Source organism: Protopterus annectens, chromosome 7.part0, assembly GCF_019279795.1.
Source record: "Protopterus annectens isolate FY-2018-M chromosome 7.part0, PAN1.0, whole genome shotgun sequence".
Taxonomy (NCBI): domain Eukaryota; kingdom Metazoa; phylum Chordata; order Ceratodontiformes; family Protopteridae; genus Protopterus; species Protopterus annectens.
In genome coordinates this window covers 1,795,875,293-1,795,889,103 of record NC_056739.1, presented here as the reverse complement: position 1 = coordinate 1,795,889,103, position 13,811 = coordinate 1,795,875,293, and the positions used below count along the sequence as shown (strand labels likewise).

Here is a 13,811-nt window from a genome sequence, read left to right as displayed (position 1 = left end):
ACAACTGGCTTGTTAGTTTATTGTGAGATACTCTTTGTCAGCTTTGAACATTAAGCCTTGGGCACAACTTATATCTTCCTTAAAAGAAAAAAAATAAGACTGAAATTCTTTTCTTTTTCATGAGTTTTGTTTAGGCCACCATTGGAGTCAAATGCTGAGAAAATGCTCTAAAATGCATCCCAGGGGACATATGTAACCCCTATGCCTTTTGTGGTACCAGCTTAATTGAGTAATTTCCTAAATGGTTATTACTGTGCTGTCTTGGTCATGAAAGGTGTGCTGAAAGGATTCAAACAAAACTAAAGATGAACAGCAACATTGAATTTCTTTCCTTAATAATAATTTGTTATTGGATGAAAAGGTTGTGTAAAAAGAAAAAAGAACTTTAAAATACACTTCAGAGCATATCGAAAGGTATGGCTTCTTGAAAAAGATGAGAGTAAGGCAAAATGTGAGAAAAAGAAGAAAAAGTAATGTGCATGGTATGGGAGCCCAAAAGGGGGGGTTCAGAGGAGAGGACTGGAGGGTGTGCGGGGGGTGTTGAAACAGTAGGCCTAGTCATCTTTTCATTTAAGTCCAGACCTGGACATATAGTTGTTGTAATATATCATTGTTGCAACTAAATGCCAGTAACTGTAAGTGTCCCTTTGTTAGACAGGTCAACAAAGTGAGGTATATAGACCTGTTGTAATGTAACAGCTTGTAGCTAAGGTCTGTCTGTGCGTACTACTCCTAAAAGTTTGCAGCACAAACTAAAAAGTTTCTTAGGAGGTGTGGCACTGACAGGATGATACTTATACTAGAAGTGCCTAGGGGCCCCAAACTTGACATTTGCTGGGGACCCCCAAAATGCTAACACCGGCCCTGGTTTTATCGTGTGTGGCTTTTCACTTTTCTGTGCAGTTCTGCATGGAGTTTGTTTATTTAGCTGTCAGGAATTGGACAGAGAGTCCCATACAGAGGATATGTAGGGGCCCTTCCGTACAAAAAATACTTTTTTGCAGGTCTTTTTGACATGAAGTATTGACCAGTTTGTTTTATCTGATCAAAGCTTCAAGGATCTTAGACTCAATGAAACATATGGGAGCTGGAAGAATAACTATTCTGCTTACATACATACATACAAATGTTTCAGGCACGGGCATTAAAGCCTTTATAGCTTGCCAATATGCCAAAACACTTGTTCCCATAATAAATGTCCAGGCTGTTCTTAAAAATATCTAAACTAGTACTTGCTTTAATGTAATTAGGTAGTCTGTTCCAAGCATCAGCTACTTTGTCAGAGAACCAATTAGTACACGTCTCATTCCTATAGACTCTCCTGCATAGGTTGTCTGATGATTCTCTAGTACTTTTTGATAACCCCAAACATTCCCAGAGGTAGTTGTCCCTAAATGCCCTATGTACCTGAATAAGATCTCCTCTTAGATATCTGTAAGAGACACTGTACAAGTTCAGATATTTTAGTCATTCACAATAACTTCAATTTTCACATCCATGGATGCCCTTAGTATATTTCCGCTGTACTCTTTCCAGTTTATTCATGCTTCAACCTATAAGGTTTCCATATTGTTATTCCATACTCAAGTTTGAGTCTAATATAACTAACAAACAATGACTTCATTATGTTTGATTTCCTAGACTTTATAAATCTTTTTATACAACCCATAGTTCTATAACTATCATTAGCCAATTGGTTGATATGATAAGAAAAACTCATAGCTGAATCTACCCATATACCCAGGTCCTTAAATGAGTCTGCAGTTTCAATCACTGTGTGCTGTATTAAATATTCACCTTTCAGTTTATGTCTCCCGATTCTCATATGCTTAGTTTTTAATGTATTTATCAACATGTTATTCTCCTGTGCCCAAATGGTCAATTTAGTCAAATTATTTTGCAGACATGCCTTATCTGTAACACTTGTAATCAGTTTACCCAATTTCAGGTCGTCAGCATATAGACTGTAGAACACCTCAGATGAAAAAGAAAGGTCTGAAAGATACAATCTAAACATGTAAGGGCCTAGTACAGAGCCCTGTGGGACACCTTGACTGTAACCAAGGATTTCACCTGTCCATTTGGTGTGTGATACTTGCCATGTCCTATTTGTAAGCCATGCAGCTATCCATCTTATCAACAGTACATCAATACCTAGTTGTACTAATTTATTGATCAGTGTTTTGTGCATGACCCTGTCAAATGCTGAAGTTAAATCTATATAAATCAAATCACAGCATATTTTTTCATTAATAGCTGTTATTATATTATTATAGAACATCATGTTACAGGTGGTAATAGATCTGTTTTCAACATATTGCTCACTAAAGCAATTATATAAGTCAGCACTAAAATATTAAAAGCACTACACCCTCACAAACTCCCCTTGAGTACCTCGTTCCCCATTGGCCCTTTTTTTCAATTATAAAGGAATTCCCAATACTATTTTAGCATGTCCAAAGGTCAGTTGTCAATCTCCTCTCTGGTCCAGCTGGTGAATCTGGGAATCTTGAGGCAATGTTACAACTGCCTCATGTACACAGACAACCCTCTCCTCCTCCCAACAAATTCCAACACATGTGAGAGATGAAACCATATAGCCATACTGGAGGCTAAGCTCTCTCAACTCAATACTGGCGAAACCAGTCAGGAGGAGAAGGAAACCACACTCACTACAATTCCAATCTCACATAGACCTACCACGACAGCAAACCAAACACATAAACACACAAAAATATACTCGGAGGCTCTAAATAAAAATCTGCCTAAGCAGCAGAGACCTCCAAAGCAGACACCCAAGCAACCGCTACCCCAAAACAAAACACATGCAACACATAGCTCACAAAGCCAGTGTGCCGAATAGTCACAGCCCTTAAGGCTAAACAACACACCTGATACACTTGTAATAGGTGACTCTATCGTCAGGCACACTGACGTCCCGCTCACCAGATGGAACAAGGAGAAGGTCACGGTAAGCTGCCTGTCGGGCGCTAGGATCCGCCACATAACACAAGCACTCAGGTCACTCCAAGGCAAGTACAAATATGACTCAGTCATTGTCCATGCTGGTGTGAATGACCTGAGACGTACCTCCCTGGACTACATGAAAAGAGACATAGAGGAGCTCTCTGAGCATGTAGCCCAGGCCGGTCTGACACTGACCTTGAGTAGCATCTTACCCTCACCAAGAATGATGCCACAATATGAAGACAAGATGATCAGTTTCAACAATTGGCTTAAGTATTGGTGTCATTTAAAGGGGATCCAATGCCTGTCAGCCTGGGATAACATGCTCAACAAGCCACGATGCTTCGCTAGGGACGGCTTGCACCTATCACCCCTGGGCTTTTGGATATTGGCAAAGGCTCTTGCTACCCCCATAGTGCCTTTTTTAGGCAAGGCTCAAAAGACAAACCCACCTCCATAGGTATCACAAGGGATAAGAAACTAAGAGTAATTCTACTCAGTGCCAGAAGTCTAAACCTCAAGATGCACGCACTGAAAACTCTCCTTAGCATGGAGAAAATCGATATCTGTGCAGTAACAGAAACCTGGTTCAAGGCTCCAGAGAGCACCCCAGCACTACCAGGTTATACCTCATACCATGCTTTTCGGCCCCAAAACTTGGACCGTACCACAAAAGGTGGGGGAGTATCAATATTCGTCAAAGATACCCACACCACCAGGTTGGTGGCACAGCACGACGCATCAGAGACTATCCATGTGCAACTAACAGTGGGTAAAACTGCCTTCCAGTTTATAGCCTGCTACAGACCACCCTCCCAAACCCAGGAACCCCACTCGGCCTTCCTGAGAACACAGGACAATATGAAGGTCTCTCCAAACACCATTATATTGGGCGACTTCAACTACCCAAACATAGACTGGGAGCATTACTCTAGCTCCAACACCTTAGCCCAAAGGTTCTTAGAATTTATAAACTCAAATGCTATGGAACAACTTGTTGCCACTTCCACAAGAGGGGAAAACATACTGGACCTGATCATCACCAACATGGGGACTCTATGCTCCAGACCAGAAGTGTATCCCTCACTGGTAAGATCAGACCATAAACTAATCTCACTGGATATTCACATCCCGACTCCACCCCCTGCTCTGAAAACCACAGTGAAAAACTTCTCTAAAGCAAATTTCACACTCCTCAAAACCGAGGTGGAATCCTTCAAAGCCCCCGGGCCTGTGGAAAATACGGCCCAGACCGCAGAATCCTTTATAAACGCATTCTATGAACACCTTCAGGAATGCATGGATCATGCAATCCCAAATAAAACCAAGACCCAATCCTCCAAAGGCAGACGTCCTGTCTGGTGGATCCCAGCCATAAACAAACTATACAATAGAAGGAGGAAGCTACTACACGATAGAGCAAAATCCCAAAAAGGGAAGGCATCTCTGATCAGTATTAGCAAAAAACTACGGGCACTCATAAAATTGTCTAAGGGCAGCTTCGAGAGAAAAATTGCACAGGACACTAAGGATAATCACAAGGCTTTCTTTAGTTATGTTAGGAACCTGGGTGGGAATTCCCAGATATGCTCAGAATTAGTCCAAAATGACAAAAAATACACTGAACCCACAGACACTGCCAACATCCTAGCTGACAGGTTCAGCGGAAACCTCTCTCCCCCCCTCCCCACCAAAAGGGCAAATATTTATCCCAGCAGAGTGCTGCCCCCCTGACATCTCAGATGCTCAGGTAAGAGCTGCCCTCTCCAAAGCAAAAAACACAGCATCAATGGGACCAGACGGTGTCCCGGGCTGCGTCCTACATGAACTCCACGAAGAGCTAAACCCAAACATAAAACTACTGTTCAGTCTTAACCTTACTACAGGATATGTACCCAAAGAGTGGCGTACAGCAACAGTGGTCCCTCTCCACAAAAGTGGTGCTTCAACGGATCCTGGAAACTATCGCCCCATAAGCCTGACTAGCTTAGTCTACAAAGCTATGGAAAGGATCATCATGGACCTCATAAATAAAGATATTGGGGACCTACAGACACTGGATCCTACCCAGTTCAGCTTTGTTAAGGACAGATCCTGCCTCTTAAACCTGGTTGATTTCTTTGAAACAGTCACCAAGGCCATTGACGAGGGGAAGGTGGTCCACACAGCCTACCTGGACCTCGCAAAAGCCTTCGATACAATACCCCACTCGGGCGTTATAGATAAGCTCACCAGCTTAAATATAAACCCCTGTGGCACTAGATGGGTTGCAAACTGGCTCAAGAACAGAACCCACATGGTTAGAATTGCTGGAGCCATGTCAGACTCCAAACCAGTTACAAGTGGCGTCCCACAAGGCTCAGTCCTGGGACCTCTCTTGTTCGGTATATATTTCTTGGAGGTACAGGCCAACACGGAAGGACTGTGGCTGACTAAGTTTGCAGATGACTGCAAACTGGGCGCCATAATCGACTCTCCATCTGACACAAGCATCCTCCAAAAGGGCCTCATAGAAACAGACAACTGGTGCCAGAGCCATGGCCTCAAGCTAAACGCCAAAAAGTGTATAGTCATCACCTTTGGCAAAAACAAAGTGCCCACAAATTACCACATAGGTGGTAATCCATTAAGTACAGAAGAAGTAATTAGGGACCTGGGGACCCAAGTTGATAGCAGTCTCTCATTTGACAACCATGTGGCCAAAGTGGTTGGAAAAACATTTTATATAGCCCACCTAATCATGAAGGGATTCACATCTAGATCAGGGGAGGTCATCGTGCCTCTTTACTCATCCCTCATCAGGCCCATAATTGAGTACAATGCTCCTTTCGGGATGTACCTTAGCAGACACCTGCAGCAACTGGAAAGACCCCAAAAGTACCTCACCAAGAGGATCATAGGGCTCAAACAGATGCCATATGCTGCCCGGTTAAAGAAACTCCAGCTCTACTCAGTGGCATACCACCTGCTCAGAGACGATCTGTGCCTGATGTATAAAGCCATGTCCAACCCGGAATTAATGGACATGCTGCACCTCAGAAAATCCAAATCCCATCGAGCTACGCTCGAGAGACTTGAACCTCAGCACTGAAATAAATAGGACATGCTGGAGGGACAGATTCATAACCCAGAAGCTCCCTTCACTCTGGAATAACATCCCAGTCCAGGTTAGGCAGAGTCCCTCATTGACTCTCTTCAAGAGGAATCTTGATGAGTGGATGGGAGATCGTAGGTTTACCCCGGGTATCACTTCTGTGTCACTGTTAGACAGAGGCACAGTATACTAACCTCGAAAAAGGGCATAGCAAAATTAATTTAAAATGGGTGGCGAAAGCCAAACACACTCTGGTTAGGCTTATAAATGCCCTAGGGCAGATAGCCTAGTATGAACCTATGAACCTATATGCATGCTAATATATGGTTTCAAGTCCCAACCTATACAGTTCTGACAATAACTTATCCAGTATTACCTTCTCCATTATTTTTCCACAACATGAAAGTAGACTTAAGGGTCTATATGACTCTTGGTTTGTCCTACTCCCCTTTCCCTTAAAGACTGGTTTAATAAGTGCATGTCTCCAATCTTGAGAAATCTCCCCATATTTATATGACCTAGTGAATAATAGATGTAATGGCAGTGTAAGTTCTTGCTTAAGTGTTCTCAGGTCATTGTTATTTATTCCGTCTCCTCCCTGCGCTTTCTTTGAATCCAGTTTGCACAGTTCTTTTTCAATGTAATATAATTTGATTCCAGTATCTGGGGTTAACTGGATGTCACTAGGACAACTTACCACCCCTTTTGTGGAGCCAAACTGTTTTGCATAAGATTTTGTAAATATATCTATAATCTGTTGTGTCTGAGAATACATTTTAGAAGCTGCACACGCACACACACACACACACACACACACACACACACACACACACACAGTTTATCAATTTGTGTATCTTTACTCCTTCCACATCTTATGTAGCTATAAAAAGGTTTTCTATTATGCTCAATATCTTTATATAAATTTTCTTCAAATTTTTCTTGATCTTGCCTAACACTATGCTTAATCTGTTTGTCCAGCTCTTTTATTTCAGTTTTCAAAGTTGTAGTTTGACCTCTCTTACATTCTTATATTTTTTTGTCTCTCACCTTAATCAGGTATCTTGTTATTATGGAAATATACCCCCCTGATGTTGTGTGCCTAGATCCTGATGTTAAACATTTTTTTGACTTTTTGCACTCAAACAATTTCTCTTTCAAAACTTTCCACATTTCATGTGTAGTTTTTTCACTGAACACCGCACTCCAGTTAGTTTTATATAGTAACTGTCTTGCTTCCCTATAATCTGTAATTAACTTTCTGTGCACTGGCTTAGATTTCAGTTTGGCAGAATTATTTAGCAACAAATTAACCTATATGACCCCATGATCACTGCACATCAGTGGTGGTAAAACTTGAAGTTACAGTAATTTCTTTGGGAACACAAACAATATCTAGTATATTCTGTCTCCCTGGTAGGTTTTTTTTTTGCAATCTGAAGCATTTGTTGTTCCTGAATATACTCTGTGAATAATTTCTTTACTAACATTGTTGAATCAATATTATTCTAGTCTGTTTCTGGTAAATTTAAGATCCCAGCGAATATTATTCTTCCCTCCGGTGTTTCATGTAATAAATGTATGAATTCCTCTAGGTCATCTGCACTTGACTTTGGTGGGCTGTACACTCTAATAATTGTTTTATGTTCCAGGGTTGTCTTTATTGTCACAGTTACACAGTCTATAGTATTGGTGTTATCATTGAACATGTAATAATCACAGATCACAGGTCTCATAGATATCTTTAATCCCTATCATAACACCTTCACCTGATTTTTTTTTGTTAGAATGTCTGTTACAGTAAAAACACTTATACCCTGGCAGAAGTGGTTTCCAGTCATTGTTCTTTAACCATGTTTTACAAACTATAACAACATCAATCTTGTGGGAACGTAGCAAATTTTCTAATAAAAAAACGTTATTATTAATGCTCCTAGCATTAACAACCATCAGAGATGCATCAAATGTTGCTGTCTGTGAACTGTTACAATTTTGACCTGGCAAAAATCCTGGCTAGTGTTTGTCAGATATTGCAAAATATCTGCGCAAAAATTCTCTTCCCTGATCTAGACAAATGCACACCATCCTGTCTGAACACGTGTGCCCAAAAGAAGGCTTGGATGCTGTACACATTTTCATTTTTTAAAACAGGAAATGTTTTCCATGTAGGTGTTTATCCAAAAAATATTTTCATTCACAGTGACCTGACTATCCTTTCTATAGGTTATTTGTGAAAAGTATGTCCTAACACCAGTACAAGCTATACTATCTAGGAGGGCAGTCAGTTCCCGACTAACAGTCAGAGAATTTTTGTTGGTGACATCATTTGTACCAGCACGAATAAAAACAGATCCATATTTCCTTACATTAAGGCGTTCCAAGGCTTGTTTCACATCTTCTATTTTTGCTCCTGGCAAGCATAACACTATTTGATGTTCATTATCATCTCTGCAAATATAAGTATCACTTCCTCTAATAACTGAATCTCCAATTACAAGAATATCTTTGCTGACCATCTCCGAAAAATCTTCAGCTTCTAATACAGTCATTTCTGCTGTATCAATTGTTACGAAGGATAGATCTTCATCACCATTAGTCTTATTAATTCCACTGTTTTCATTGTGTATTAAATTCTCATCCAGCTGGCATTGTAAATCCACAGCTTGAGCCATGTAGTCAACATCTGTCTTTCTCTTCTTTTTTCTTACAGTAATGTTCTTCAATCCTTCCACGTTCAGTTTTGATTTCTTCCTTTTCACCTGCCCCTTGCCTCTTTTTTCGACCTTTTCCATTGGAAAGGTGATGCCTTTTTCTGTAGACTGAGGGTTTTCTGATAGACAGATATCTTCATTCCCTGTCACCAGTGTGTTACATAACAAAGCAGAATCCTTTTTACTACGTATTTTCTTTCCTTTACAGTCATTAGTCAGTTTCTTTTTCTTCCTTGTTATTTGTTGAGAACTTCTTCCTTTCTTTCTTTATTTTGTTTCCTTCTAAACAAACCGGATCCTCAGATTGCTGAGCACTTGCATTCACAATTCCAGGGGCCTCCTCATGTTTCATAGGAGTTGAATGTTCTTTGCAGAAAATAGATGCATCATTTCCTAAATCTGTTCTATTTGTTCTATGTCTAACATTATTTAGTTCACCAGTCCAAGTGATTAATATATGATACAACAGTTCTCCAAGCCATGCCAATTGCACAAGTGCAATCATCATCATTAAGTCGAGATTTGCTTCTAACAATGGTAAGTAAATCATCCAACTTTTGACACGAGGAACAAAGAACACCAGTGTTATCAGCTGTTACCTTTAAATATGCATAGCATTTATTATACTGTACAAGATACTTGTGCATTAGCAAATCATTAATTGCATATGCATTTAAGGAATCCATATTCAGCTTTAACTGAATAAAATATTGCAAAGGGAAAAAATTACACAAAGTCAGTAGCAAAAGAATTCAAAGAAACTTAAATCAACTTCTGTGACAAAAATTATACCAGCAATATCCAACTAAATAATAAAATATAATAAAGTTGTTCTGACCATACAAGTTCTACCAGCCAGACAGAAGTTGTAATTTCTTTACGTCGCACGCGTGCAGTAGCTTCTACTCACTACAGCTTGCAGTCACACCTCCTTTTAACACTAAAAATAAATAGAACTTCTCTTACCAGTCAACTCCACAACATATCACAAACCAACAATTTTTCTCGCTGCAGTCTGTGCAAATTTATAGCTGTCCAGGCCCCTTGTGGTGGCTAGAGCTTGCCTGTCCAAAACCTATCCCTTTCTCACAACCAAAAGTGAAACTAAAAGTAAAACACCAAAATATGAATCAATGTAAAGCTTGTTAATAAGCACTCTCTTCCTACCTACAAACAGTTAAAAATAGTGATAACAAATGCAATATAAATTCAAATAAAACTGCTCTTACCAGTCAACTCTACAGCAGATCATAAACCAAGACAGGATTGTTTTGATATACTTGGAATTTTCCTCTCTGCAGTCTGTGCAAATTCATAACTGTCTGGGCCCCTTGTGGTGGCTAGAGCTTGCCTGTCCAAAACCTATCCCTTTCTCACAACCAAAAGTGAAACTAAAGGTAAAACAACAAAGTATGAATCAAAGTAAACCTTGTTAATTAGGGTTGCCAGCTTTCTTTGTGGCTAAAACCGGACTAAGATCACGCCCCTCGCATCACCTATAACTCCACCCATCCCCACCCCCTCTCCCATCAATGCTCCGCTCATTTATGACATCACCATGACATCAGCTGATGGGAACGCCCTCTTTTTCTGTTCCAGATGCATGCCAATTTAACAAACGCTGACAGTCTGTTTCCTTACCAGTAAAACTATAAACTCTATTAAGTTTTCAATAAACTGTGATTAGTAATCCATTCCCAGCTTTGCAGACCACTACAATGCAGCAGAGTAACCCTCTGATAGTTTCAACTTTTGGTCTCAGAAGTATAGGATAATATTAAAAAAACTGCCACTCCAAAGGTAAACATTATAAAAACATCATGCTCTATCTACTACATTGTTTATTCAGATCAGTTATCATTCAAAAGTAGAGCACTTCCTTTTTTGCACAAATTCTTAATCTGATTAGACCTTTAAACCTTTAAGCACATTTTATGGAATTTTAAATTTGCAATCTCATGTTCTACAACAGCAGCTACATCTTCAGTGAGTGAAAAAAACCACAATCAAAAAATTAACTTGAAAACTGAATTTTAACCAAATGCTTGATTGTAAATCTTCTGAAGGAAGTACACAATGATAAAGGAAAACACTATAAATAACATTCTATTCCACTTTTAACACACTACAATTACAATTACAGTACAATTACTACAACACTTTCTGCTCTTCTTACATACTCAAAATAATAGTAAACAGCAAAATTACATAGAACAATCACAGCTACTCCATTGTTGTTTTCATCTCAAAATGCTATAAATCAATAAGCAACATATTACTGTTTAAAAATACTGCCAATGCAGACACTGCTATAATGTAAAATGAACTTAGCTCTTACTGTAACTTCTGCAGAGTGGAATGTTATTTATAGAAGTCTTATAGCCTACATCCAGAATTGTGTTATCCTTGGAATTCTGCACCTTAAGTAAGCATCAGTGTAAATCCACAATATTCAACATACAGTGTGAATTTCTCAAAGCTGCTCTCTACAACTAATACAGCCTCAATTATTCAATGTACCCTTAGTGGGTTACTCTTATTGTGATAAGCTGTGACTTGTTAAATCAGCAACCATTTCCTGACAAGCAAAAAAAAACATGCAAACAGACATTCATAATAGCAATTGTTAAAGGTACACTTCTATGACACAAATGTGCTTTCATATTAGTTTCAGACACCATAATGGAAGCATAAACACAGGAAAGCTATTTTTAGAATGCACTCAGTGCTTAATATCCATATGGCCAGCCTTTCAGTTCATCACAGTACTCTGGTAGGAAGACATATGCTGTCTGCAGTGTCTAAAGCTGCAGAAAAACAGTTGTAATCTGCAAGAACTCTCACATCATCAAAGAAGGAATCCCTTCTACTGTATTTGCCATATCATGATAAAGTTAAACCCACCTACACAACTGACACTGACTTTAATTGGTAGCGCAGCAACAGCAAATGGCTCTCTGCTGTAACAACTTGAGACCAGACAGTATAAGCCTCCGAGTGCATGGAGACTGTATTATGACAAATGCATAGCCAGAATAATACAAAAGCAAGCAAATTATTTTCAAACTGACCAACTACTTAAAACTTCCTGACGGACACAAACAGAAAGCACTCATCCGGTCTGTATGATCAGAAGTCTAAAAGAGCAGTTTCAGACAGGTTAGGTTAAATGCTTGTCTGCTTGCTTCATATTTACATTCAGCACCACCAAACCAATAAAATAATAACAATGATCTCTTTTCTCACTTTGAACTGCTACATACGTAACTAAGACAAGCGTAGCCACATTGGAAGGTAGTAACATCACCGAACCACAACTTTTTCCTGCGACAATAAAGGTAATATTCCTCACAAGTATTACACAGCCACACACTTCAGAAAACGGACCCTGATTGCCTTCAGAAAAAAACAAAGCTGCTTACATGCTTTATGACATAAAACGGAGTTTGCTTACCATGGGTGGATGACTCTGATACCAGGCATAGTGTCGATAGGGAACCCGCATACTTTTTAAAATTCACGTTTGCGTCTGATCATGATGCACACACACACGCGTGAGTCCTCCGTTGGGTCCTAAAACATTACAAGTCTTGCAGGTTGCACCTGCAAAAGCCCCTCCCCCTTTCTCTATGGTTCCGGCACCTATGCAAAAGGACAAAATTCACCTCTATGTTTACCCCACAAGGTGTCCCTAATTTTGGCTCATTCAAAACCCGGACTTCACATGTCCGGTTTTGAATGAAAATTGTAACCGGACAATTTGTCAGAAAACCGGACAGCTGGCAACCCTATTAAGCAGTCTCTTCCTACCTACAGACGGTTAAAAAGAGTGATAACAAATGCAATATAAATTCAAATAAAACTGCTCTTACCAGTCATCCCACAAGTCACAAACCAAGACAGGATTGTTTTGATATGCTCAGAATTTTCCTCTTTGCAGTCTGTGCAAATTTATAGCTGTCTAGGCCTCTTGTGGTGGCTAGAGCTTGCCTGTCCAAAACCTATCCCTTTCTCAAAACCAGAAGTGAAACTAAAGATGAAACAACAAAATATGAATCAGAGTAAAGCTTGTTAATATGCAGTCTCTTCCTACCTACAAACAGTTAAAAATAGTGATAACAAATGCAATATAAATTCAAATAAAACTGCTCTTACCAGTCAACTCCACAACAAATCACAAACCAAGACAGGATTGCTTTGATATGCTCAGTATCATAAAACTAAATAAGCAATGTCTTGCCAATGTGTTATGGAAAGGTACAAGTATATAAAAAATGCATTTCTATTAGATTAGTGTACATTCCATATTGTTGTTCACTAGGATTACTGCAATGGTGCAAATATTAATTCTAGCACGGTCCATTTAGATATACAGTGCACTAATATTCAGGGATATAGTTCAAAAGCATATTGTATACCTGCAGTGCAATTCGGTCACAGTATTAATGTTTAAAATATTCTCATCATAGTTTTAAAACTTATGTTTCTCTCTCTGTATTACAGAATTGGTTACTATTGACAGAAATCTGGGGATGCAAGCAAACTTAAACGTGGATATTCCAGAAGGAGAAACTGTTAAAGAACTTGAATGGACATTTGACGATTCAGACGAAAGGACAACAATTGCAACATACTCCATTGCAGATGGTATTGAAGCTGAGCTTGTTTGGAGACTAGAAGGTAGAATAAGTCTGAATCAGGTTAATGGATCGCTTTATATCGATAAGCTTCAGTTGAAAGATGGCGGTATTTACAGAATTACAGTGCAGTTAACAAACGGAAAGAAGATCCATAAAGAGTTTTGCCTAAATGTTTTTGGTAAGTATAAATAATTACAAGTATTTACTGATGACTTGAAGAGCAATCTGTCTGTCTCTCCTTTCATCTTCTTCCTCTTCTTCATCTGTTTCTCTCTGCCTTTCTCTCTCTCTGTATATATATATATATATATATATATATATATATATATATATATGTATTTTTTTTTTTTTTTTTATTTTACATTTGTTTACCGGGAAAGTCTGACTGGACAGAGGTCCATT

General features: G+C 39.2%; 1 protein-coding gene across 1 annotated transcript in view; it reads left to right on the top strand.

The window, feature by feature from the left end:
- LOC122807241 overlaps positions 1–13,811 on the top strand; it is a 1,134,459-nt gene that overhangs the window by 932,859 nt on the left and 187,789 nt on the right. The window contains exon 9 of the mRNA XM_044078325.1: positions 13,273–13,587. Within this exon, the coding sequence (XP_043934260.1) occupies positions 13,273–13,587 (315 nt within the window). The remainder of the gene's footprint in view (positions 1–13,272; positions 13,588–13,811) is intronic.